We start from the raw sequence: 22266 nt of genomic DNA, 5'->3' as shown, positions 1-22266 counted from the left end.
ACAATCCCTTAACAAGAAGTGCAAGACGCTCTTAAATAATGAATTACATCACTGTTACATGACGCTGAGACATTACTGCCTTAGTTTCTCAGTTTTCATGGATTCAGTGCATTCAGACGGGAAATCTGGTTCATTTAAAGTAAGAAAAATACACAGAATAGTTTTATTTGTCAGTGGAAAAGGCTACAAAGGGACGTAAAATGGTAAATATAACCAGAATATATATATGATTTTATATAACTGTGATAAACCGGAGCCCCAGACTTACATCAACTGTGGAAGCAGCATCGTCCAACATCATGAATACATTAAGCTGCGTTAAAGCCTGAGTGGGGTTTAGAGACGTCTCTGTGTGGTTTTACTCAAATTGTACATTTACTCCAGACAGAGAGACACATGAGAAAAAAACATTTACTTTTCTTTTATTACATTAAAGTATATATGTGAATATATAAACTGTATATATATACATACATCCTGCCAGCTTATGGGTTGTCTCCAGAAATCCTAATTGAATTATAGATAAAGTTTTCATAAAACAACAACAAGCTTGATGCAGTGATCTTAACGGAACATAGTGTGTGTTTGTTAATAACACAGATCTAAATAATAAAATCAGCGATGGCTCCGGTTATGAACAGAACAGAACCATTGTAAATATTATTAGTCCCATCTCTTCCTGCTCAAGGGAACAATAATGTCAATGTTCTTTATTTCTTCTTTCTATTTCAGAAGTGAATTTCTCCGTCTAACAAATCCAAAGTCTTTTCATCATGTTACAACATCAACTGTCATCTTATAGTGTTTTACTTTTTCTTTGCATATCTTAAATGGTCGCATCCTTTAACCTTCTGTTTTACTTTATTTGGTGTTGGTGTTTTTTTTAATACTTAATACTACAGTAATTACATGGTTAACACGTTTTTGTGTGTGTTAGAGAGTGAGGTAAAATGTGCATGTCAAAAATTCACTTTCCTAGAAACTACGACAGTGAAGTGAGTTGGAGGTTGAGGAGGTTCTTGATTTTTTTTGTGCTCGCATTAGTTCAATTAAATTCAATCATCTCCTGCTGTGAACTGGGACAATCGACCAATGACGGCCCAGCAGTTTTCTTTGCATTAAGTTCTGATGAACTCTCCGTTTGGTGTTTGATGATAAACTGATAAAAGTTTGTAGAAATGCTTTGAAAAAAGTTATGTGTCTTGTTAATATTGTTTGCTCTTCTAAAAGAAACGGAAATTTCAGACCACAGAGCTGAAGTCCAGCGTTTTACATATAATCCGTATGAGGTCAGTGATTAAGGTCACAGATGCTTAGAGGAATAAATTAACTTCACCGCACCGTCCTCTTCCACTTATATATAACTTAATATGTAATTTCACACTTGGACAATTATTCCTTATGCATAAAATGGACCTCGTTGAATAAGCGGCTTAATCAAAGTTGTTAAAAAGATTTGAACGTGTAGAACAGACTTTTTCTTTATTTTAAAAAAGCGTACGTCAGCAGTTGAGTATCACTGAGCCGTGAACATGGAGACCTGCCAGAGACAGATCCTACACGGACTTTACGCAGCCAGACGTTTGTCGATGGAAAACTCTCTGGGTCGTTCAAACCTCACACCGCACAGTCTTTGTGTTGCACGTGCAAGCTCAGTGTGAGGTTACGTGAGGTCGTGTTCCAACACTTAACAAAGCTCGACCAGAGACACAGGAGACACTGCACTGGCTGTTATCACGTGTGAACTGACTTTATGTGTGGAAGTGTTGGAACTGCTCCTTTAAATCACACAGACTCTAGTGTCGAGGCAGGAAACAGAAATTCTGTTTAAATGACTGTGAAACTGTCGAGTCGAGTGTCCTTCCGCTCTGTGTCGGCTGTGAGACGTGGAAGGATCTAACATGTTGTCGTCTGTGTGTGTCTTTGTGCAGCTGAGGGCAGTGGAGTGATCATAGTGGTGATCATACTGTGTCTGCTGCTGCTCGCCATCCTCGGCAGCGTCCTCTACTTCCTCCACAAGAAGGGGAAGATTCCCTGTGGACGCTCGGGGAAGCAGGAGATGTGAGTGCTGACTCTTACTGACTAAACCTGTTCATACGACATACATATATATATATATATATATACATATATATATATATATATATATATATACTTACAATACATACATACATATATATTATAAAACACAAACAAACAAAGATACATACATATGAATAAATGTCTCTGACTCTCTCTAACTGTCTACAGGAGTTAAGTGACATTAACTTCCTTGTATCTTCGACTGTTTATTTCCCTTTTGTTTTCCTTCTTGTCGTCCATTTTCCCGTTTTATTTTGACGTTCACTTCCTGTTCGCCCTCTAAGTGCAGGTGCCTTCACTTCCTCTTGTTTCCTGCTTCCTCGCTCACCTGCAGCCTGATGTGATCACCTGATGTGATCACCTGATGTGTCTCAGCTGTGTCTCGTCTGCTCGTCTATTTAAACCCTGCGTTCCCACTTCATCTGTTTTAATCCTGTTTCACTTCTGATTCGCTCGTGTGCTGTTTCCTCTTCATGTGTCTGAGCTTCTGTCCTCCTGCCACCGAACTTCAGTCTCTGCACAAGCTGCCTTGTCTTGTCCCGTCTTGTTGCTTCTTCCACGCAGACACACGTCGCACTCGGAGCAGCTGTAAAAACACACAGTCCCACTGAAGTTTGACTTTTTTGTTGAGTTCCTCACGGACCAACTGAAACTAACCGGAACTAACCGGAGCCGCAGTATAATGACAATAAAGAACAAAATGTTTAAGAAGTAGAAATACCAATACGTGGCTCCGTTCAGATCTCACAATGACACACACTGGAGACATGCAGCAGTGAAATGAGAACCTTACAGACTCATTTAGAGGACACTCTGACTCGCCGGTCGAGTCCCGTCTCTTCAGAACCGAGCGGGTCTGTGACGTTCTCTCGTTTCTCTGCAGAACCAAAGAGAAAACCACCAAAGACGACATTGTTGTGGAGATGAAGACCAACACAAAGACCGAGGAGTCTGTCCTGCTGAAGGCCGTCAACGGAGACAAGAAGGGACCTGATGACCAGGTGACCTTCCGAGCGGACACTGTAAAAAACAAAACAAAAAAACAACTTACTTCTGCCCCCTAGAGGCCACCAACAAGCATCATACAGACAACTTCATGCCTTTTTATTTTCCTGAAGCTGAAGAAAACATTTTTCACTTTTAGTTCCCCCGACAACACACAAGCCGTTGTAGACGTTTGCTGTGTGTGTGTGTGTGTTGGTTCATATCTTTGATCAAATCAATTATTTAAACGTTGTCAGTGTTAAATCACATTTGTGTAGTTGAAGATGGAAACTCCGAGTCCTTCCAGTCCACTTCAAACCCGATGACGTGTCGTGTTTGGCAGGTGAACGACCTGCACACAAAATGCTGGACTTCTTTTGGATATGGGAAATCCTTGTCTCATAAATTCTAGAGGGAACTCAAAATACATTTTATTATATTATTATTCATTTTAATGACTGTACCGGTCCTAATAACTTCTGATCAGGTTAATATTTGTGTGTTTGTAGATTGGAAACACTGGTTATAAACGAATCTGAAATTAACTGTAACGACATGGACACCGGAGCACAGTGAGAAGTGTTGGTTATGTTGTGTGTCAGTTTGTGTTGCACTGACGTCCTCCTCCTTCTCCTCCTCCTCCTCCTCGTGTCTTTCAGTAACGTCCCTGTAGGTTCAGCAGCATGGAGACGTCAGTGTTGGAGCACAGGACAGAGTCGATGGGATGAGAGATCTGCAGGAAGACCCCACCACACAGCCTGGACATTTCCCCCATCATGCTTTGTTCTCAGCAGTATTCAGTAGTTTTACACACACAGTCACACACACACACACACACACACACAGAAACACAGGTATGTATGTACAGATGTGTATTTTCCTTTGAATGAGTGTTTCCTGTACATTCAGTCCCTCCAGTTGTTTGCACTCGGCCGTCGTTCGAGTGCGACGATGTCTCTCGATGCATCCTTTTTTTTTTTGTTTCTTTTTCTATGAAGTGTACATATTATATATATTTTGTTATTTAAGATATTTTGGCACTCGGATTTTCATTTCATGGCAGCGTCTGGGTCGTGTGCATGTTGATCCATGTCCAGGGGATTTTTTATTTCTTTGTTTTTTGAGACCAAACGAGTCCGGCTGCTCCGCTGCCGTGGCTGCTCTGTACGGTCGGTTCAGTCACACTGAGAGACGTCTCGTCAGCGTGTTTGATCAGATCTTTAAATGATTGACGCCAATAATTGTAGATAAACACTTACCACCCTCCCCCCCCCCACAAAAACACACACAAACTTTTCCTCCAGAATCGGCAGTTGCACCATTAGGGGGCGCTAAACTTCAGCGTTCCCGCCCTAAAAGCTGTGGCTCAGAAACTCTGGCGTCCTTCTGCAAACTACTGTCAAGCCCTCGCACTGTTTGTAAATACGTGTTCAGACCTGTGAGCGGACGCCTCCGACTGTTACTGAAGGTGAAAAGGTCAAAGGTCAGTGATCTGCTGTGCCTGTTTTTTGAGAACGCGTCGTACACTGAAATATTGTTTGATTTATTTCTCTGGTTTGCTCTGTGTGTTCTTTGTGTTTCCTCTGAGAGCTTTTTTATTTGGGCCCGAAGACGCGTTTTCACGTCGTGCACGTTTGAGCTTCACGCTACAGATAAGAATGACGCAGGTTTTATTTCTGTTGAAGGATCAACAGGAGATTAAAAAAACATGTCACAGGGAACATTCAGTTTTCTTCAGTTACAGGATTCAGCCACGGTCATGCTCCTGCAGACTGATGAGAAAAGTTTTTTATCACGATTGAAACCATAGATTGTGTTTAAGTAAGAAACCGATTTAAAGCTGTACAGGCTAAGACGACACTTCGTTTAAAAATACATCTGCAGCCAAAGAGAAGAGCTGAGGATCTTTAAAAAAGAAAATCCAAAAGGTCATTTAAAAACACTCACAGCTGTTTTAAAGTTTTTGCAGAATCTTCTAAACATCTGGAACAAAATTGGACGAGAGAAAAAATATTTCAAGCACAAACTCACTTTTATCCGCTGAATTTTTCTGACCTCATGATATTTTCATTTATATATTAACACACAGAATGTTTTCTTCTTTTTGACCGTACAAAACATGCAGATTCATTTTTCTGTGACAATTTAACGTGTAGAGGCACAAACTGAAAATGATTCATCCTCCTTGTTTGTAGTAAATCGGCTCAAACGCGCACGTGCGTGTTACGCTGCTGGAGGTCCGTGTTGTGAATATGACGTACTGATCTCTCACCGTGTTGGTTGTTGTGAAAAGAAGTTTGACCTTTTTGTTGCCGAGTGCGCGAACGTTGCCCCGAAGACTTGCAGCATTAAACAGAGTAGTGACGTGTTTTCTGTTTTATTTTGTTCCTTTGAGATGTTACATTTGTAGAAATATCCAGGTACAGAACGTCCTCAGGCAAGAAGAAGAGTCGTCACGTGAAGCTGTCGGAGTTTCTCTGATCTGATCCTCGCAGTGAATCTGCACCTCTTCGTCTTTTCAGTTTTTTTTTTTTGACCGCACGGGACATTTTTCTGTTCGTTGTTTCTGGATTCTTCACCAGTGGGAAACATGTTTTTGAACGTGATCGTTGCAGTTGTTCGTTTCCTAAATGTGAGTACTGTATATGTGATCATTTGATGCTTGCGTGTTTTTATATTTTTTGCAAGAAAATAATGCCAAATAAAAAAGTTCCATTTAAAGAGAAACGAGTGTTTTTATTTTGATGTTTGTGTTTTCACCCATGTGGTTGTTTGTTTGTGTTAAAGAAGAGAAATTGATTCAGGGAATTTAAAAGAAAGAAAATGTAGAAAAGAGCCGTTTGGTTGTTTCGAGTCAAAACTGAATTTCTTTAAAAAGCTATAATACAGACGTTGTCATGGCAGACATGTTTAAGAGTAGACAAGTTTAATAAACAGGAATATAAATAATCTACTGAACATTTTCTATAAAAACTTAAAGGAAGTTGACACGGGCCGAGAAAGAACCAACTTTTCTTTTCATTTTCTTTAACGAAAGGACGTTTTAGACATTTTCACTCAAGTTCCAGGAAATAATTCATGATGGAAAGAAAACCCTAAAACAAACAGGTACCTCCAGGAGTCTGATATCTAGAAAACATCTCGCAGATTTAAATGTGGTTCGGTCGGGGTTCAGGCTGAGGACCAGAGGTGACTGCTCCGTCAGGGCTCCCACTCACAAGACTCCTTATGCTCTTTGAAATCTTTCACATTTTTACATGTGTGTTCCTCCAAGTTTCCTCTTCTCTCATCTATACATTTCTTCATTTATATTTTTTTAATGCTGTGTGATCTTGCTTTTAAATTGTTAAAATTTAGACCCCACTTTATTTACTCTTCTGCAGAGGCATGAAAGAGCAGTAAGACTGTGACCGCAGGCTTTTCTTTAGTCAGGATCTTGAGGCCTCAGCAGGAACCAGAACAACAGTGTGTGTGTGAGTGTGTGCTCTGGTGTCGGCCCTGCACAGTCCCACAGTGAGGAGGAGACAGGAAGCAGCTCTGCCTCCAGACCGCTGTCAGCAGCACGAGCTGGAAATGACTCCAACAGTAGCTCAGGTTTCCAGCTGGAGTCTGGAGGAGGAGGAGGAGGAGGAGGAGGAAGGTCAGAGAACACAGCTCACATCTGCAACGAATTCAGGCTCCGAGCTCCGACCTTCTCGCTGCAAAACAAATCAGCCTTTCTCCTCCAATTGGGCAGAACGTGAGGGGGAAGACAACGTGTCTCCTGAGACGTGGAATAACGTCTGAAACGTTCCAGTTGTCTTAAACTAACCTTCGTCTGTTTTAGGACTGTGTTGTGTCCTGTTGACAGTCGTTTGTCTTCACTCTTGTCGAGGGTTAAGAACAGAGGATGTTTTGTCCCATGAGACAAACTGATTTGTTAAAACAAACTTTAGAAATAAAAATGTATTCATTGGATTCCTGGATGTGTGGGAAGAGGAACTGTTCTTATTTCATTCAAATGATATGAAAACTAGTGAAGCGCTGAAGGCGCGTGATGGAAATCATTTTAAAAATATACCAACATGTTTCCCTCAGCGATTTATGGATTGACAACACGGCCAATACACTGGTATCAGAAATTCTCCCATTACTTTATTCATAAACCTAAAACTACAAGAGATTAAACCCAGTGTCTATAATGTATGTTATAATATTTTACATTAAATATAAAAATCTTCGGACTTGGAGTTTCTTTGTGACGTATTTAAGGACAAACCACAGATCAAATGTTAAAGAAAATACTGTTTAATTAAAAATCTTAATGGCTTAGGCATGAAAACATGGCAACACAATGAATGCTGAGGGTATTAAAAAGACAATAAATAAAATCATATTTACACAGGCAATAAAGCGATGAAGACAACTTATTCTTTAGTAGGCAAGTTCCTGTTGAAAAGGCTTGTTAACGTGATTACACCACATGTGATGAGAAGCGACACGTCAGCTGAGAGTGACTCTGAGGGGAAGTGTGTGTGTGTGTGTGTGTGTGTGTGTGTGTGTGTGTGTCGAGTGTTTCCTCACACACACTTTCATGGTCAAGAGTTGGTCCCTGTTAAGTGTTGTAACGCTGGGATCAAGCGAACACGAAGGCCTGACGACACGTCCTCTCTGTATCAGAAGGAGCTGAGGGGCGACATGAAGCGGCAGCTCGACGCTTTGAAACGCTTTGAGTTTAGGGGCAATTAAAGCTGGAAGGTCTCGAAGGAATCACATCAAGACAGAAAACTGGAGATGGAAGATTCACAGACCTCAGCCTCGTCTGCAGGGACGTGGACGAGCTTCACTTTAACGCAGTGTTTCATCTTAAACACTTCAACTCTGCACACTTTTGTTTTTCTTATTTTTCTAGAGCTGAATGATTCTAGAGAACTGTGGACGTATATTAAACATGTTTTTATAAGAAATTAAAATCTGTTTAATAACAACCAGAGAAATGTACCAGATTTAGAGTATTTCAGAGAATAAGAAACAAGAAAGTGCAGTACTGAAATTTCAGCTGCATTCAAAAAAAATTTAGATGATTTGTTATTATGAAAGAGTTTATATAAGAATTAGTAGAATATTATTTCACAAAAACTGAAGTCATACCTTTATTAACCCGTTTTAACGAATGTTGTTAGTTTTTAATATTTTCTTTCATGTCATCTGGCTCATTTCTGTTTTGTTCTTTGTGGATTTATTCCAATGTATTTTTGCGTAAATGAATTTGTTTTAATTACCATTTTTGACTGTCGTTTATCCACCAGGGGGCTCTAACACGTTCATTATCTTTCTATCGTAAAATATTCAGCTTTGTATCTTGGTCACAACTGAAAACAGATATTCTGACGGATGTGGATCAAATGAAGAAGCATCGCTCGACGTGTTCTTATTAGACGGACTGAAACAAAAAGATCTAACCTGTTGGACTGAAGCAGTAAATGTGGGGAGCTTGTTTTGGTGTTTGACAGAAGGCACATTTACTGTACTTGTTACTATAGAAACCATTAAATCTCTGGAAGCTGGAAAAGAAAAGGCAGAAAGTCACTCAAGTTTCTGCCTGTGTTCCTTAACGTGCACGTTAATATGGAGCAGCCGTCCTCTACAGCGAACGGAGCTTCTCTTATTATACGCTTGTATTCTGCACTGACGACTCAAGGCTTCCTTTCGTCTTTACTCTAAACGCGCCTGTGATCCTGTGGTTGGTTAATGCTCGATCCCTCGTGCAGATCGCATCAAAAACCGCACTGATGAGGTGACGCATCATAAAGGTGGAGGAGTGGCGCCTGGAGAGCGACCGTTACTCAACTGGAAAGATTCTAAACACCTGATCGGAGGAATTTCAAAACTTTACAGGAGGATTTTGTGTAATTTCTTTGTTCGTGTGAACTTTTTTTTGTTGAACAAATGTGAATGACTTTGAGATGAGGCCTGATCCGACTCTGACGTTTCAGTCACTGAGCAGATCAGTAAATTATTTACAGGCAGCTGACGGTGAGGTCTCACTACATGGTTGGAAATCTCAACTATTAAGGTTTTGTCCTGTAACGAGTTTTTACGAGCGGCTGAGCAACTGAAACGTCCACGAGAGCTTCGGGGGAAACGACTTCGCAAACTAATTTAAAAACATCAACAATTGTGGGTTATGTGAAATTCCAATGTAAGTCAGGGAACGATGAGCAGAGAAAAGTGAACAACTGGAATGTTTCTGTGAAAACGAGTCCACAACATCGCCGCTGTCGTTATCACATCATCCCTCTGTGTCCTTTCAGCATCACATCACGTAATCCTGACTTAACACCGAGTACCTGAGTCCACATGACAACACAACACCTGCAGGGGTTTTCACCCCCGACTGCTTGTCTGTCAGCAGGTTTGAGCAACAAATACTGATCGGATTCCACAAAACTTGGTGGAAGGATGGGACAAGAGAGAATCTATTAAAGTTTGGTGCTGATCCGAACCAAGAGGCAGATCTAGAATTTAAATCACATTCTCTAACACTTTGGGGCATCCGGCATATTTAGGGAAGCTCAGTGTGAACCCTTTCAATTTGATTTTCATTGTTCTGGTATAAATATGGAACATAAACATGTGACAGGAAATCGAACAGTTCGCCTTTAAATGTCTTTTCACTCTTTAGAAAGAAACTATATGAGAATACATACATAAGCTTTGACTAAATAAATCTGCCTCCAGGAAACCAGAGTTAATGAGACAATGAACTTGTCAAAAAATTCAGCCATTGTTAGTACCACACTCAGCACAACACGTTATGAGAGTACTTAAACATTAAACTTGTTATTTCAATATAGATCCGTCACTGACTCGAGAGCTGAGAGGAGATATGGAGTCAACGTGTCAGAAAACCATCAAGATAACAGAGCGAGCCACGGTGACACGTACGACACGAAGGCCTGCGATACTGCAACTGAACATTCACATTCGTTAGCATGAGCACACACACCACGGAGTTAATCACTACGACCAAAACTCGTGACGCTACATCTTCGTACGCCACAAATTTGCCAAGAAGCTCGTAAAGCACCAAACTGAGCGGCTGCCAGCAGAGAGACGATCCACAGAGGTGACATCAGTGTAGCTTAATGAGAGGAGGTGCTCAGACCGAGGGGGAAACGCGGCTACAGCACGAGTCGACCTCAGCGAGGTACAGCAGGGTTCAAAGCTTTGCTACGGAGAGCACACGTTCAAAGGCTTTGATTCTCTGCGTATGCTGCATTCAGGTCATATCAAGAGCCTAGTGAAGGATACTGTTGCCGTCCTCGGCTTTCTCCAAGCTGGGCCAAGAGACGACAATCTCAAAATGGCAAATATAAGTAGAAAAGAGAAAAATAAATTGTCCACGTTAATCGAAATACTATAATTCCACCCCAGACTTCCTCTCAGAGAAGCTTTACCTGCTGAAGTTTGTTATGTGGGACTTTTTATGGGTATTTCAATGATTAAAGAGATGCAGAAGATGTCGCTCGTTCATCTTCCGCTATGACGTGAACGCAGCATCGCTCCTCGCAAGGAAAGCCTTTTGGCAAGTTCTTGTGGCCCTGCAGAAAAAGTGCTTGTTAAATGCTATCCATGGTAATGGCACAGAGTGAAGACAGAGACCACACGGAGAGGACGAGCGTCACCGGAGCGACTATGTGGCGATGTGTGTCGCCGAGGGGATGGTGACAAACTCGCGCAGGATGTTCTTGGCCGTTTCCAGGTTGTTCTGGGCGATCATCAGGGCTTTCTGGATGTCCTGGATGGAGTAGCCCTGCGACATCAGGCATTCGATCTCCCCGTTCAGCGCCAGGCTTCCAGGGCCCGCAGCAGCAGCAGCGGGAGGAGGAGGAGGAGGAGGAAGAGGAGCAGCAGCAGGAGCAGCAGGAGCAGGAGCAGGAGGAGGAGGAGGGGAGGCAGAGGAGGGACCAGGGAGGTCTGGCAAAGGAGCAGAGTATTCACGGTTTAGAGGCCGAGGCCGCCGGTCAGAGTTGGCTCGCCGAGGAAGAGGTTTGGGGGGACGTTCAGGGTCGACGCCTGCGGCAAACATACCTGAAGACACGGTTAAGAAGATGAGTCAGTAGAAGGAGGGAGTGTGTTAACGTTAAGCACCTGAGGGAGTACAAAGATTTATTTTGATTTCTTGTTGAACAAGATGATGAATGTCAGCTTGTTATGAACACAATGTTTGGACTGGAGCAGGTTAGTTTTTTTTTACTGTGATCAGACTCTGCATTAGAAACAATCATGAAAACTTTTCCCTTCAGTCACGTCAGCAGGTTTAGTCAATGTGCTGCAAATACATACTTGCTTCTACAGCACCATCGATGCTGAGGGAGCTGAAGGCCGCTGAGGGGCCGCTCATATCCGACACGGTTCTTCTGGTTGGGGCCGGAGGGACGACCGGTCTGGGACAGTCATACTCGTAAATGTCCTCCTCACTCGTGTCCTCCTTCTCCTGTGGAACGGCTGCTGAGAGTGGAGGGTGGTCTGAAAAATAAACAGCACAGTGATGATGACCTTCATATTAGAGGCTCAAGACAGAGGTGATATTAGTAAATAAGTATTTGAAGACATTTCTTTGTGTTTTTACCCAGATCAGACGTCTGTGGCGTCTCAGACGATGCAGCCTGGGCCTGGATGTTACACATGGACTCGTAGACTTGAGGGTCATCAGAGTCGCTCTCAGCCGCCTCACTGCTCAGACACAGAGAGAAAACTTTATCATTTATGTTATTACAAATTATTCTTTATGTCTTGTCTTCACAGGAAATTGTGTCATTATGTAAACCTTCTCTTTTTATTTCAGTGGTTTTACTCTGGATTAGTTTTAGATCATTGCAAATATCCAAAATAAAGAAAAACGTCTGTTAAGCAAAAGTTTATTTGAAAAGTTAAGAAGTGATTACTGTTAAAGGACACTGTATGATCAAGGATATGTTTCATTGGCAAGAGTAAATAATTAGTATTTAGAATAAAACTGTTTAAATTGAGATGATAAATTAAGAAGACTCTGTCATCTACTCCTCAGATATTTTTCTAAGGGGGATGAAGAAGAACCTAAGGGAAGTGTTAAAGGGTTTAGGACGTGAACAACTCTGGACAAACAGCGCTCCCTGGTGGACATTCAAAGCACAGATCAAGATATTTGGTAGAACAGGAAATAGACAGCATGAATGTGCAGCTGACAAATCTGCAGGAATTATGTGACACAATCATATCAACATGGACACATAAGAATCTGTGTATACTGTGTGTTCTCCTGTTCACCTGGTGTCATTGTGTTGGTTTGCCTGTGTTGGTGGTGGAGGCACCAGGCAGCCTGTGATGACCCAGGGTGCACCAGAGACTGGAAGCGAGGTGGGACTCATGTATTCGTTCTCCTCGCAGTCAGAGGACGACTTCTCCCCACTCAACACGGCTGATCCCGGCAGAGACCTGATCATAGACAGATAACACAACGCAAACAATGTGGGATTCTCTCAGCTCGTAGTTTATGAATTAGATTCTGATCTAACGCAGGTTTGGCTGTGATCTGGGTCAGTAAGTTCCAAGAAAGGTCGGCAAGTGAAAAATCGTGTAGCGTGACAACTGAGGAAGCTGAGAACTGATCTTCCTTAGTTCCTGTCTCATTGTGTTACTGCCTTTCCACTACACCCCACATCAGCGGAGCTCCATACCTTGCAGCCAGACAGTAGACGGGGTTAGTAGCTGAATGGGGTTTGCTTCCCTCTCCGCTGATTTCGTTGCTCTGAGGAGCGGAGGAAAGAGCCGACGGGGCCTTGGTTGCGGGACGTGGGACCATGTAGTTGGAAGCCCAGGCGGGCTGGTCAGGGGTTGAGGGCAGGGGTCTCCTCTGAAGTCTGGAGTCCTGGCCGACCAGGGAGGGGCGCTCTGGAGGGGGAGGAGGGGGCAACTCTCTCAGGGCTGGAGGCAGAGGTAGAGGCTTGTCTCTGTGAGTCGCTCCCATCTGCGGAGAAGACACAACATCAAATACAGTAAACACACACATTCTTCTCAGGAATTCTTGGAGAAGTTGGAGGTTTTGGTGAGTGGGTGGTTTCATTGCTGAGATGCAGCACACACACTAAGACACACTAACCTTGGCTGTGGCTCCCTGGCCCAGTGCAATGTGGGAGGTGGAGGGTCTCTGCTGCAAGAGGTCCAGTCGGGGGGGCACTGGAGGAAGCTGAGACACCGGAGATGGTGGACGTTCAACCTGAGCACACACACACACACACATACATACATACAATTACAGATGTTGCATGGAACCAGCAATGAGATTTGTATTTCGCTTCCTGACATTTAAATATTGTGTATGTGGTCCTCTAACCTTGGTGCAGGCCAGCCTGCTCATGACAAGGTGCTGGTCCTCCAGGCGATCGTCTTCTTCCTCGTCATTCCCAGCAGCCTCTGCTCTGCTGGACCCCTGGAAACCAGCGAATGAAGCCCCGCTGGCCTTCGGGTGGAAGGGGTCCACTACGATGGGCTCTGTGCCTTTAATCTCACAGCGACAAAACGGGCAGCCTTGACCCTCTGACTCCTGATACATGACACGGGAAAAGACAAACAGAGTCAGTTTAGCAAAATAAGGTCTTTGCAGATATGACGCTGAAACATACAGGATGTGCACAATTGTCTGTCAGGATTGACAAAGTAAAGTAGACAGTCTCACCTGCCAGGCGGTCAGACAGGAGGTGCACATCAGGTGCCTGCAGGGCTCGATCTTCACGTCCTTGTCGTTCTCTGCACAGATCTTACAAAGCTGGAACGTGGAGCCCATCTCACAGTACAGCTCGTACTGCTCCTGCAGGGGCAGAGGAGGAGACACAACTTGTTTGTATGGAAGACTGTAGTTGTTAACACTTATTGTAGTGTGACATGGTGGCACTTAATTTAAGTGAACTTAATTTGAACTAAAAACTGATTTCCATAGGCACCTGAAAGTGTTGTGTGCGTGCAGGGGTTTGCGGATGAGAAACAAACATGGTCAAACCTGAGTAACTTTGATGTGGTCCTGTGGAGACGGTTCACACAGCCCGGTGAGGTCTGGGTTCTGTGCACGGCCATCAGGGAACAGATAACTAAAGAAACGCAGCATAGACACACACACAAACAGTTCAATATTACATACAATGTCTTAAATCAGTCAGAAAACAAAACAATTCAAAATATTCAGTAGGTATCCATGCAACGCTTGATCATCTTGTTCACTCTGAAGAGGATTTGAAACTAGAGATTGAGATCACTAACTGTCAAGTGAGACATAGAGACATGAGCTTCTATACAAATGGATTTATTTTTATAACCAGCGGAGTCGCCCTCATTTAAGGGATTAAAGGTTTCTGAATACAGGCGCTTCCACATTGGCTTCACGTTCTGGACCTTTCCTGGACATCTACTGTATGTGTTAAGCTATTTGTTGGTTTATTGGTGAAGAATAATTGTTTGGATCAGGAGCAAAGAAGTGTGTTATCCTACAGCAATATTTTCTTAACATATTTAACCAGAATAAACTAACTTAATGCCCCTAACCCCACAATTAACAATTGACAATGATAATCCTTCTCTATTCTAAATAAAAATAACTTTCCGGAGTCAATCTGGTGATCTCTTATCTTTTCTGACCTGTCCCTAGAGGCAAGTTTGAACTATAACATCCTATACACCCAAAATATAAACATTTTAGTAGTGGGACTCACAATCCTTCTCTGTATCCATCAATGAGGGCTTGGAAAAGGGGTTTGTTATGGGGGATGGTCTGCAGGATGTTCCCATCCGCTGTCACGTAGCCGATTGCCCACTGGCCCAGCCGGGTGCAGCTCAGCCTGAAGATGTAACTGAAGGAAAGACGACGAGGTAAAACAACGGCACGCGGTGTTCACATGCAATAACATGTTTTACTGACTGTTCTCAATCCAAAACCTTAAAATCTGATAATCACAGAAGATTATGCAGAGACATTTTTTTTATGATTTCAAAAAAAGTATTTTGGCTCGTCTGCATCTCACCTGCCAGGTTTGTGGATGAACCTGTGCAGTCGGGCCTTGACCTCATCATATGTCAGGAAGGCCATGTAACCAGGGTGTGTGACGGCCAGACTGTTCCAGTTCCTTAAAAGGGACGACCATGGCTACAACACATACACACAAAACTTATTATTTCATCAAGTCTCCAGGTTTTATTTAACTCAACAATCGCTGAGACATAAAAATAACCTTTTTCCACTGATCAACAAGTAGAAGTTTAGAAACTTAGAAATGCAGAAATGTGACTTTTGGTATTGGTCGAGGTGGCGGTGTCTCCCTCTCAGTTGGTTGGACATTACATTTATTTTATGAAAGCTACAAACACATTCATAGTAAATACATTGCTTTACAACTTGTTTTGAGATTTGCTAAAGTTAACTAAAAATATCACAACCCAACCTGCACTGACTGTCTTGGAAATGTTTTATCTCTCGAACACTGCCTCATTTATATTTTGACTCATTTACAGGTGAATATCTTTTTTACCATTAACTCATAATTCCCACCAGGGTTTTATGAGGAATTCATAAATGTAGAGTTGGTTCATAGTTTACCTGGAAGAGCCTGGTGAAGATGTCGAACTCAAAGACGGAGATGTAGTCGTTGCAGGTGAGGTCGATGGTGGACTTCAGGGCCATGGCCTCCAGGCCCGAGCTGATCGGGTGAAACTCATGAAGAGCCTGACGAAACGTCCTCCAGGGCACGATGGTCCTTTATGGGTGGGATGGGAACAGAAAGCAACAGGTTGGCTAACTGGCTAACCGGTCGACAAGGCTGGAAATCCGTACATCAAGAAAAACTAAGATTCCAAGTATTAATTCAAGTCAAGTAACAGATTTGCAAAATGAATGCATTTAAAAACTTCATATTTACAGAAATACAGAAAGAATATTACAAGCACAAACCTGTTAATTTTATCAAAATACCAATCTAAAGTAAAATACATCCGGATTTATTTTTAGACTTATAAATATTTGAAAAAGCAGAAACTCACTTATCCCCAAATGACCTTCTCCAAAATTCAGCCGCGTCAGCTTTGGTGATCCTGAAGTTGTCGCCCTGAAACAGGCCGTTGGGGAAGATGGCTTTCAGCTCCGCGAGCATGTGACTGAAGATCAGAGACAGCTTGGTGAGGTTTCGCCTGAGTGAGAGGAGCGCAAGAGAGAAAACACAAATTAATACAGGACACAAACAGTCAGCCACTTACATATATATTTTACACTCACTTTGTCTATTTATTCTAATATGTGGGTGAAATGTTCGAATTCACACAGTTTTAAGACTATTTTCACTTTTCTTTTACCTCCTGTGTCTTTTATGATTCCACATTTGACAATACACACCTGAAAAAAAACATTTCTTGATCCATATAAAAGCTGTAAAAAAACCTTTTTAACTTCAGGTGTGAACAGATAAACTCAAAAACTACTGTTGTTGCATTGTTTAGCATGTTTAGATTGAACTATTAAAGTTGCATTCTTTCTCGTGTGTGTTATGTATACTCATATGCATGTTGCGACTCTTTTAAAAGGTCCAGTGTGTAAGATTTAGGTGAAAGGGAACTATTGGCAGAAATTTAATGCAGAATAATCCTCATGATGTTTACACTAGTTCGTTTCATTTAAATTGTATGAATTGTAGTTTTCTTTACCCCAGAAAAGGCCTTTTATATTTAAATACATCGAGGGGGTCCTCTCTACGGAGGCCGCCACGTTTTTTTTACTTTAGCCCAGACTGGACAAATTGAACAACTTTTGAGTTTCTAAATTACCACAGGCTCTTTTTCATGTTTGGACATGGAGGGTGAGGTGAGGGGTGTTCAGCTGCAACATGCAACTTCAACACTAGATATCACAAAATTCTACACACTATACCTTTAAAAGAATCGTGTATTTTTTAGTTAGCTTGGACTGGTTGTTGATTCACAGAATCTATGAGGAAACGCTTGATAAAAATCTAAGTGTATCAGAGGAAGGATGAACTTTCACAGTCATGACTTTTCTGAGAAGTAGAGGAAGCTGGTAAGATTGCGACACTTTAAACACGGCTTTAACACAGCTTTACCACACAGTTGAGTGATTTTCACCCACCCCACTGGTCCAGTTTTGAATATGTCACAAGTTGCATTTCATCACAGTGATGGAAAGTGGAAAAAAACTTGTCAGAAACTTCAGATAGCCTTGTAGTGTTTTCCAAAGACATCACGAAACTGTGACCGATTCTGTGTCCTTTCGTTTCCTTCTTTAAATAAACTGGGTAAAGCCCAAACTAGTACAATAATTGTGTCAATGGGTCACTGGTAACAGAGGAGCTGTTAAAAAACTAGGCCAGAGCAACGTAAATGAGTTACTCTGACGTGTGTCTAAATTATGTTTCTCGTAGTCTCATGCAAATAAAACAGTAACACAGGCAACACAGGCACTGACTTCTTTTAGTTTTGAAAAGGTTTGTTTTATCCTTGTAAATACAACAGACTGGATCTATTCAAAGGTTTTCACTCATTTAAAGAAAAACCAATACTATGTGCAACACTGATCTGTAAAGACGTGTAATCCATGGTGGATTATTGTACAAATCTTTCCCCTTAAAACACAGAGGTAGCTTCATTCAGCTACAGCTCTGCCCATTCAAGAGGTTTTAAACAATAATTTTCAGAATCAGTTTAATGGATATGGCACCAACTCGAAGAATGATTAGCTCAATCTGTCAGTTATTCAAATACTTTTCATACTGCACAGCTCCTTTCTTCTCCTAAATCCTCACGAATGTCCCCTCCAAGAATAAATTATATTTCATCAAGACATGAGTCTACAGTCATTTTCAGACAGGAACTCCAGAAAATGAGTTTTCCTCTCACAAACAAAGACGAGCGGGTGAAGGACAGCGGAAAACTGCGTTTTTGTTTATAGTACATCAACGTTGAACCTTATCTACGAAAGCTCTCGAATTTTGTCGTCTTTTCAAGTTGACGTCTTCGTGTTTGGGTCCAATTCATGTTGGAAACATTATCAACATGCAGCTTACCTGGGCTGAGAATTCTCCTCGTACATCCTCTCCTTTGCTTCTTTAAAGAGACTCATCGTCTGCTTAGTCTTGTTGGTCAAGTTCTCCATGACCACGCGGAAATACTCATTTTCCCCAAGGATCTCTATCTTGCCCTCGTATCGAGACAGAATGGTGCGGAGGTGCTGGTACGTGTCCGGGAGCAGGTCCAGGATGTAGGGTGGGCTGTTCTTCAGCGCCACCTTGGGGTTCTGGCACAAACGTACCACCTGGAGAGGAAACGCAATGAGACTTAATGCTTAATGAAAAGTTATGACATCAGTAAAATATAATGTTTATCCTCATGGGACAATACATGTGTGTAGGACTTCAACGTTTCTGTTATGACAGTAACTCCTGAACTATTACAGCTCTGAAAGCATCTCCTATGTCTGTGAAAAACAACTCAATTAAAGAAATAAAGCTGGATTCATGGCAATTACGTGATTTCCAGTCTAATACAATATTTATCAAGTTAATGAGAACTTTACGCGCCACGTAGGAGGATGTCCTTCTCTCCTCTGCACATAAGTCCTGTAAAAGTCTTGATCTTGATCGACAGACATCATGATCATTTTGAATTTCCATGTTATTTATTTATAAAAATAATATCATCGCACTCACTATATTAACGAGATGAGATCTAGGAATAGGAACAGGGTCTGTTGGATATTTTGCCACAGATATTTTTGGTAATAATTTTAGTATTTGTCAGTGTTGTCTCCTGAAGGTGAACAGATCTGACTGCTCATGATCTGACTCTGTTACAGCAACACTGCCGCATTCCTCAAACTCAGCAATCAACTCTGTGAATAGAATGTTTTTACTTGTAAAAACAATAACGGTCTGACCCAAGTTGTAATACGCAGGACTAGAGGGACAAAAGCATCAGTGCTGTAACATACATGTGTATGTACTGTTCTTTAACATACATTTGAACATACTATAACTTAAAACATTTTTGATTCCGTCAACCTTGACTCAAAGTTCTCTAAACATGATGTTGACCAATATCTTTGACACCTGACGTTGTTTAGTTCGGTTGAACGCAGACTGTGAATTCTAAGTTTAGCTGTTTATTTAACTATGAGCTTTGGAGTTATTTTACTTTCTGCTCAGGAAGAAAAAACAGGAACAATGTTTGCGGGCTTTTTTTTTTTTTAAAGCAGATGTTAATGAAATAACTAGTGAGAGTGACACACTGTGCACTTTTAATGTTTGCTTTGCTCTAGAACATGGCAGCTAATAACAAACTTATAGCGTACTTTGGCAGCGGAGGGGAGAGAGCTGGACTATAAAGGTGAAATAAAAAGGGAATCCCCACAATGTTCAACAGAACCATGTGTTCAACTTTTGTGTCTCACATCAGACAGAACTCACAAATATTCCCTTATTACATATTCAGTCACTTCTCGATCGGAAGAGGAATCATGTAACGCAGAGATATAAAAAGTTTTAAGAAGGTCAAACAGCGAAAGGGATCAGTCAGAGGCATGTGACATCGATGACACATTAATACTGTGGGTGTCAATGAGGCAGCACAGCCACGTTTTTGCACAGTGCAGGCAGGCGATGTTATATCATAACATGTCTCTGTGATGGTGTTGCTTTTTAATCCAGCTCTCCTGAATTAATCTCCTCCTCCCTCTCTCTCTCTCGCTCTACTTTCTTTTCATCTACAGTTAGTGTGACAGCCAGCAAGGTATACACTGTACAAAATCCCCCACACGACACATGCGTTCTTAATCTAACACCAAATATAGTGGGTTTTCCACTAAGTCTATTGCACAGTGATAAACAGATTAGTGCCACTGTGACCTAATTCATTATAAATTAGCCTAATTAGATAATGAATCCTGGACTCCAGTGCTTCCTCTGTACTTTCAGTTTGTTTGGGATTCAGTTTTCCCAAAGAGTGGGAACTCAATAAGCCAAATTAAATATCAAAATATCTTTCTGTAGGGATGCCATTTAGATCTATCGATATGGGTTTTAACAGTGGTGTTTCTTTTATCATATGATCGGATTCACAGTGGGTGAAGGGGAAATAATGAGTTTAAATGTCAAATATCTTTCAGTATAGATGTGTGGGAGTAAATCTAATGCAATGAGCTCTAATAGTATTGTTTCTTATTCTATATATAAAGTCAGATCCACACTGGGTGAAGCAGGAATGTGTGTTTAAATGCCAATTATCTTTCTATATAGATGCGTAAGAGTAAATCTAATGCAATAGGCTTCAATAGTAAAGTTTCTCATTTTATGCAAAGTCAGATCTACATTAGGGGAAGACGAAAGAAGAGAATTTAAATGCTAAATATCTTTCTGTATGGATGAGTGAGAGTAAATCTAATGCAATGAGGATCAATAGTAGTGTTTCCTTATTTTAAAGTAAGTCATATCCACAGCAGCTGAAGGGGAAATGTGTGTTTAAATGCTAAAAATCTTTCTGTATGGATGAGTGAGAGTAAATCTGAGGCAATGAGCATCATCAGTAATGTTACATTAAGTCATATCCACAATAATTGAAGGGGTAACGTGTGTTTAACTCATCTTAAAGTTCAGGTTATATCCAAACAAATGTGCCCATAATAATGATGCTGGAAAAAGAGGGACGTGGCAGTGGCTGCTCACAGCTCCAGCTCCACGATTTACGTTTAAAACGCTTATTTCTACTCGTGTTTACATGATCGATACCTTATCCATTAGCTTCCAGCATTTCTCCACCATTTTCTTGTCGACCACGGCAGGTTGGTGCGGCTGCAGAGGCTGCTGGTGGGGCTGAAAGGCGTCCTTCATCAAGCCGATGAGTCCGGCGCCCCTCCTCGGATTTCCGGCCATTAAACTCGGTCGGCGACCGGGGGGTCAGCCCCGGGGCTGGAGGTTGACAACCGGGAGTTATCCTCGACTCGCGCTTCAAGAAAACAGCCGCGGTTTCTGCGCCTTCTCCGAGCTTAACATCGGCCACAGCTCGTCATGCAGAGTCGGTCCAGTCCGGAACAAAACGCTGTGTGTACACTGTACTAGCTGCTAGCTAACATGCTACATCAGAGCAGCGTCTCTCAACGGAGGCTCCGTGCTTCGACAGCGGCTCAGGACATGTCCGTCATGTTTGCGTCCCACGGTTCGCGAACTGTTTTTACCCCGGGGACGGCGAGCTCAAACCCTCCCCTGACAAACCGGTCCCGGCTTGTGATAAACTCCGGGGGGGGTTAACAAGCCGCACGGAGCGACTCAAAGTCGGGCAGAGAAGCAGCTTCAGCACCGAGAGCAGCGGCTCCGGTCCGGGGGAACACGGATGTCCGGCACAGACCTTCACAATAAAGGCGCAGACAGCGAGCGAGTTTGACTTGGGTGAAATATGATGATAGAATAAATGTTGACCAGGTCTGTGAGCAAATGTTTATCTTCTACTTAAGTAACTTTAGCATCGCTATAATACTATAGTGCATAGTAACAGGATCCGTATGATCAAGTACACTCGTGGGGAATGGCCTTTTGTGAGCACTGCATTATTATATTGTTAATGAAACATAAATGTTGATCAGGTCTGTGTGAGTGCAAATATTTTTTATATTTTACCACAAAGTGGCACTAAGTACTAAAAGTGTTTGAGCGAATAATAATAATAACATCATCACTATGATATAATCAAAAATAAAAGTTTTCTAATGGAGAATAGTCTCTGTTGTGTTGTTACTTTGTTATAATGCATTATTAATTGTGTATTCATGAACAAATACCAATAGTAAGTCAATAAATATGTTAAATGAACAAAAAAAGTGTTAAAATAAATGTTGATCAGGTCTATGCAGGAGTGCTAACCTTTTTTATTGTTAACATGATAATAGCATGATCAGTATGATACTATCGAAATGAAAAAAATACACTCATAGAGAAATGGTCTCTTTTGAGTGTCATAACTGTATTATACTGAATAATGAATGGTGCATCCATGTGTACAAGACTTAAATGTAGTTATCAAGGTGTACTGAGAATTAAATAATAAGTAGCCATCCAATAAATGTATTATGACATCAAATGCATGAAAAAATATTTATTTGTGTAATTAAAAGTATTAACATTTGTGAAAAAGAGCAAGAAG

The 22266-nt window shown here is 41.7% G+C and overlaps 2 protein-coding genes across 3 annotated transcripts in view; one reads left to right on the top strand and one right to left on the bottom strand.

The window, feature by feature from the left end:
• mcama (melanoma cell adhesion molecule a) overlaps nt 1-5793 on the top strand; it is a 38473-nt gene extending 32680 nt beyond the window's left edge. For both annotated transcript variants that reach the window (XM_069539563.1, XM_069539562.1), the window contains 3 exons: nt 1932-2061; nt 2966-3083; nt 3726-5793. In XM_069539563.1, the coding sequence (XP_069395664.1) occupies nt 1932-2061; nt 2966-3083; nt 3726-3728 (251 nt within the window). In that variant the 3' untranslated portion in view covers nt 3729-5793. The remainder of the gene's footprint in view (nt 1-1931; nt 2062-2965; nt 3084-3725) is intronic.
• Nucleotides 5794-7337: 1544 nt separating this feature from the next.
• LOC109635803 (E3 ubiquitin-protein ligase CBL-like) lies at nt 7338-21916 on the bottom strand. The gene is made up of 15 exons (XM_020097185.2): nt 20859-21916; nt 18144-18391; nt 16114-16260; nt 15674-15830; nt 15102-15223; nt 14793-14930; nt 14087-14174; nt 13766-13897; nt 13424-13633; nt 13190-13306; nt 12768-13057; nt 12358-12525; nt 11681-11784; nt 11395-11577; nt 7338-11139 (listed from the first exon to the last, which is right to left on the bottom strand). The coding sequence occupies exons 1-15, from the start codon at nt 21000-21002 to the stop codon at nt 10742-10744; spliced, it is 2646 nt and encodes an 881-aa protein (XP_019952744.1). The 5' UTR covers nt 21003-21916; the 3' UTR covers nt 7338-10741.
• Nucleotides 21917-22266: the final 350 nt, after the last annotated feature.

Source organism: Paralichthys olivaceus, chromosome 15 (assembly GCF_024713975.1).
Source record: "Paralichthys olivaceus isolate ysfri-2021 chromosome 15, ASM2471397v2, whole genome shotgun sequence".
Taxonomy (NCBI): Eukaryota; Metazoa; Chordata; class Actinopteri; order Pleuronectiformes; family Paralichthyidae; genus Paralichthys; species Paralichthys olivaceus.
Note: the sequence above shows the minus strand (reverse complement) of the source record. Positions and strands in the feature narration are given on the sequence as shown.

What these genes read in the sequence shown, in the direction of transcription:
- LOC109635803 (XM_020097185.2), bottom strand. Translation starts at nt 21,002, where the DNA reads ATGGCCGGAAATCCGAGGAGGGGCGCCGGACTCATCGGCTTGATGAAG. An exon ending in AACCAACACAATGACACCAG is followed by an intron (nt 11,785 to 12,357) that starts GTGAACAGGAGA and finishes GTGTCTGAGCAG; the next exon opens with TGAGGCGGCTGAGAGCGACT. An exon ending in CGATGGTGCTGTAGAAGCAA is followed by an intron (nt 11,140 to 11,394) that starts GTATGTATTTGC and finishes CCGTGTCTTCAG; the next exon opens with GTATGTTTGCCGCAGGCGTC.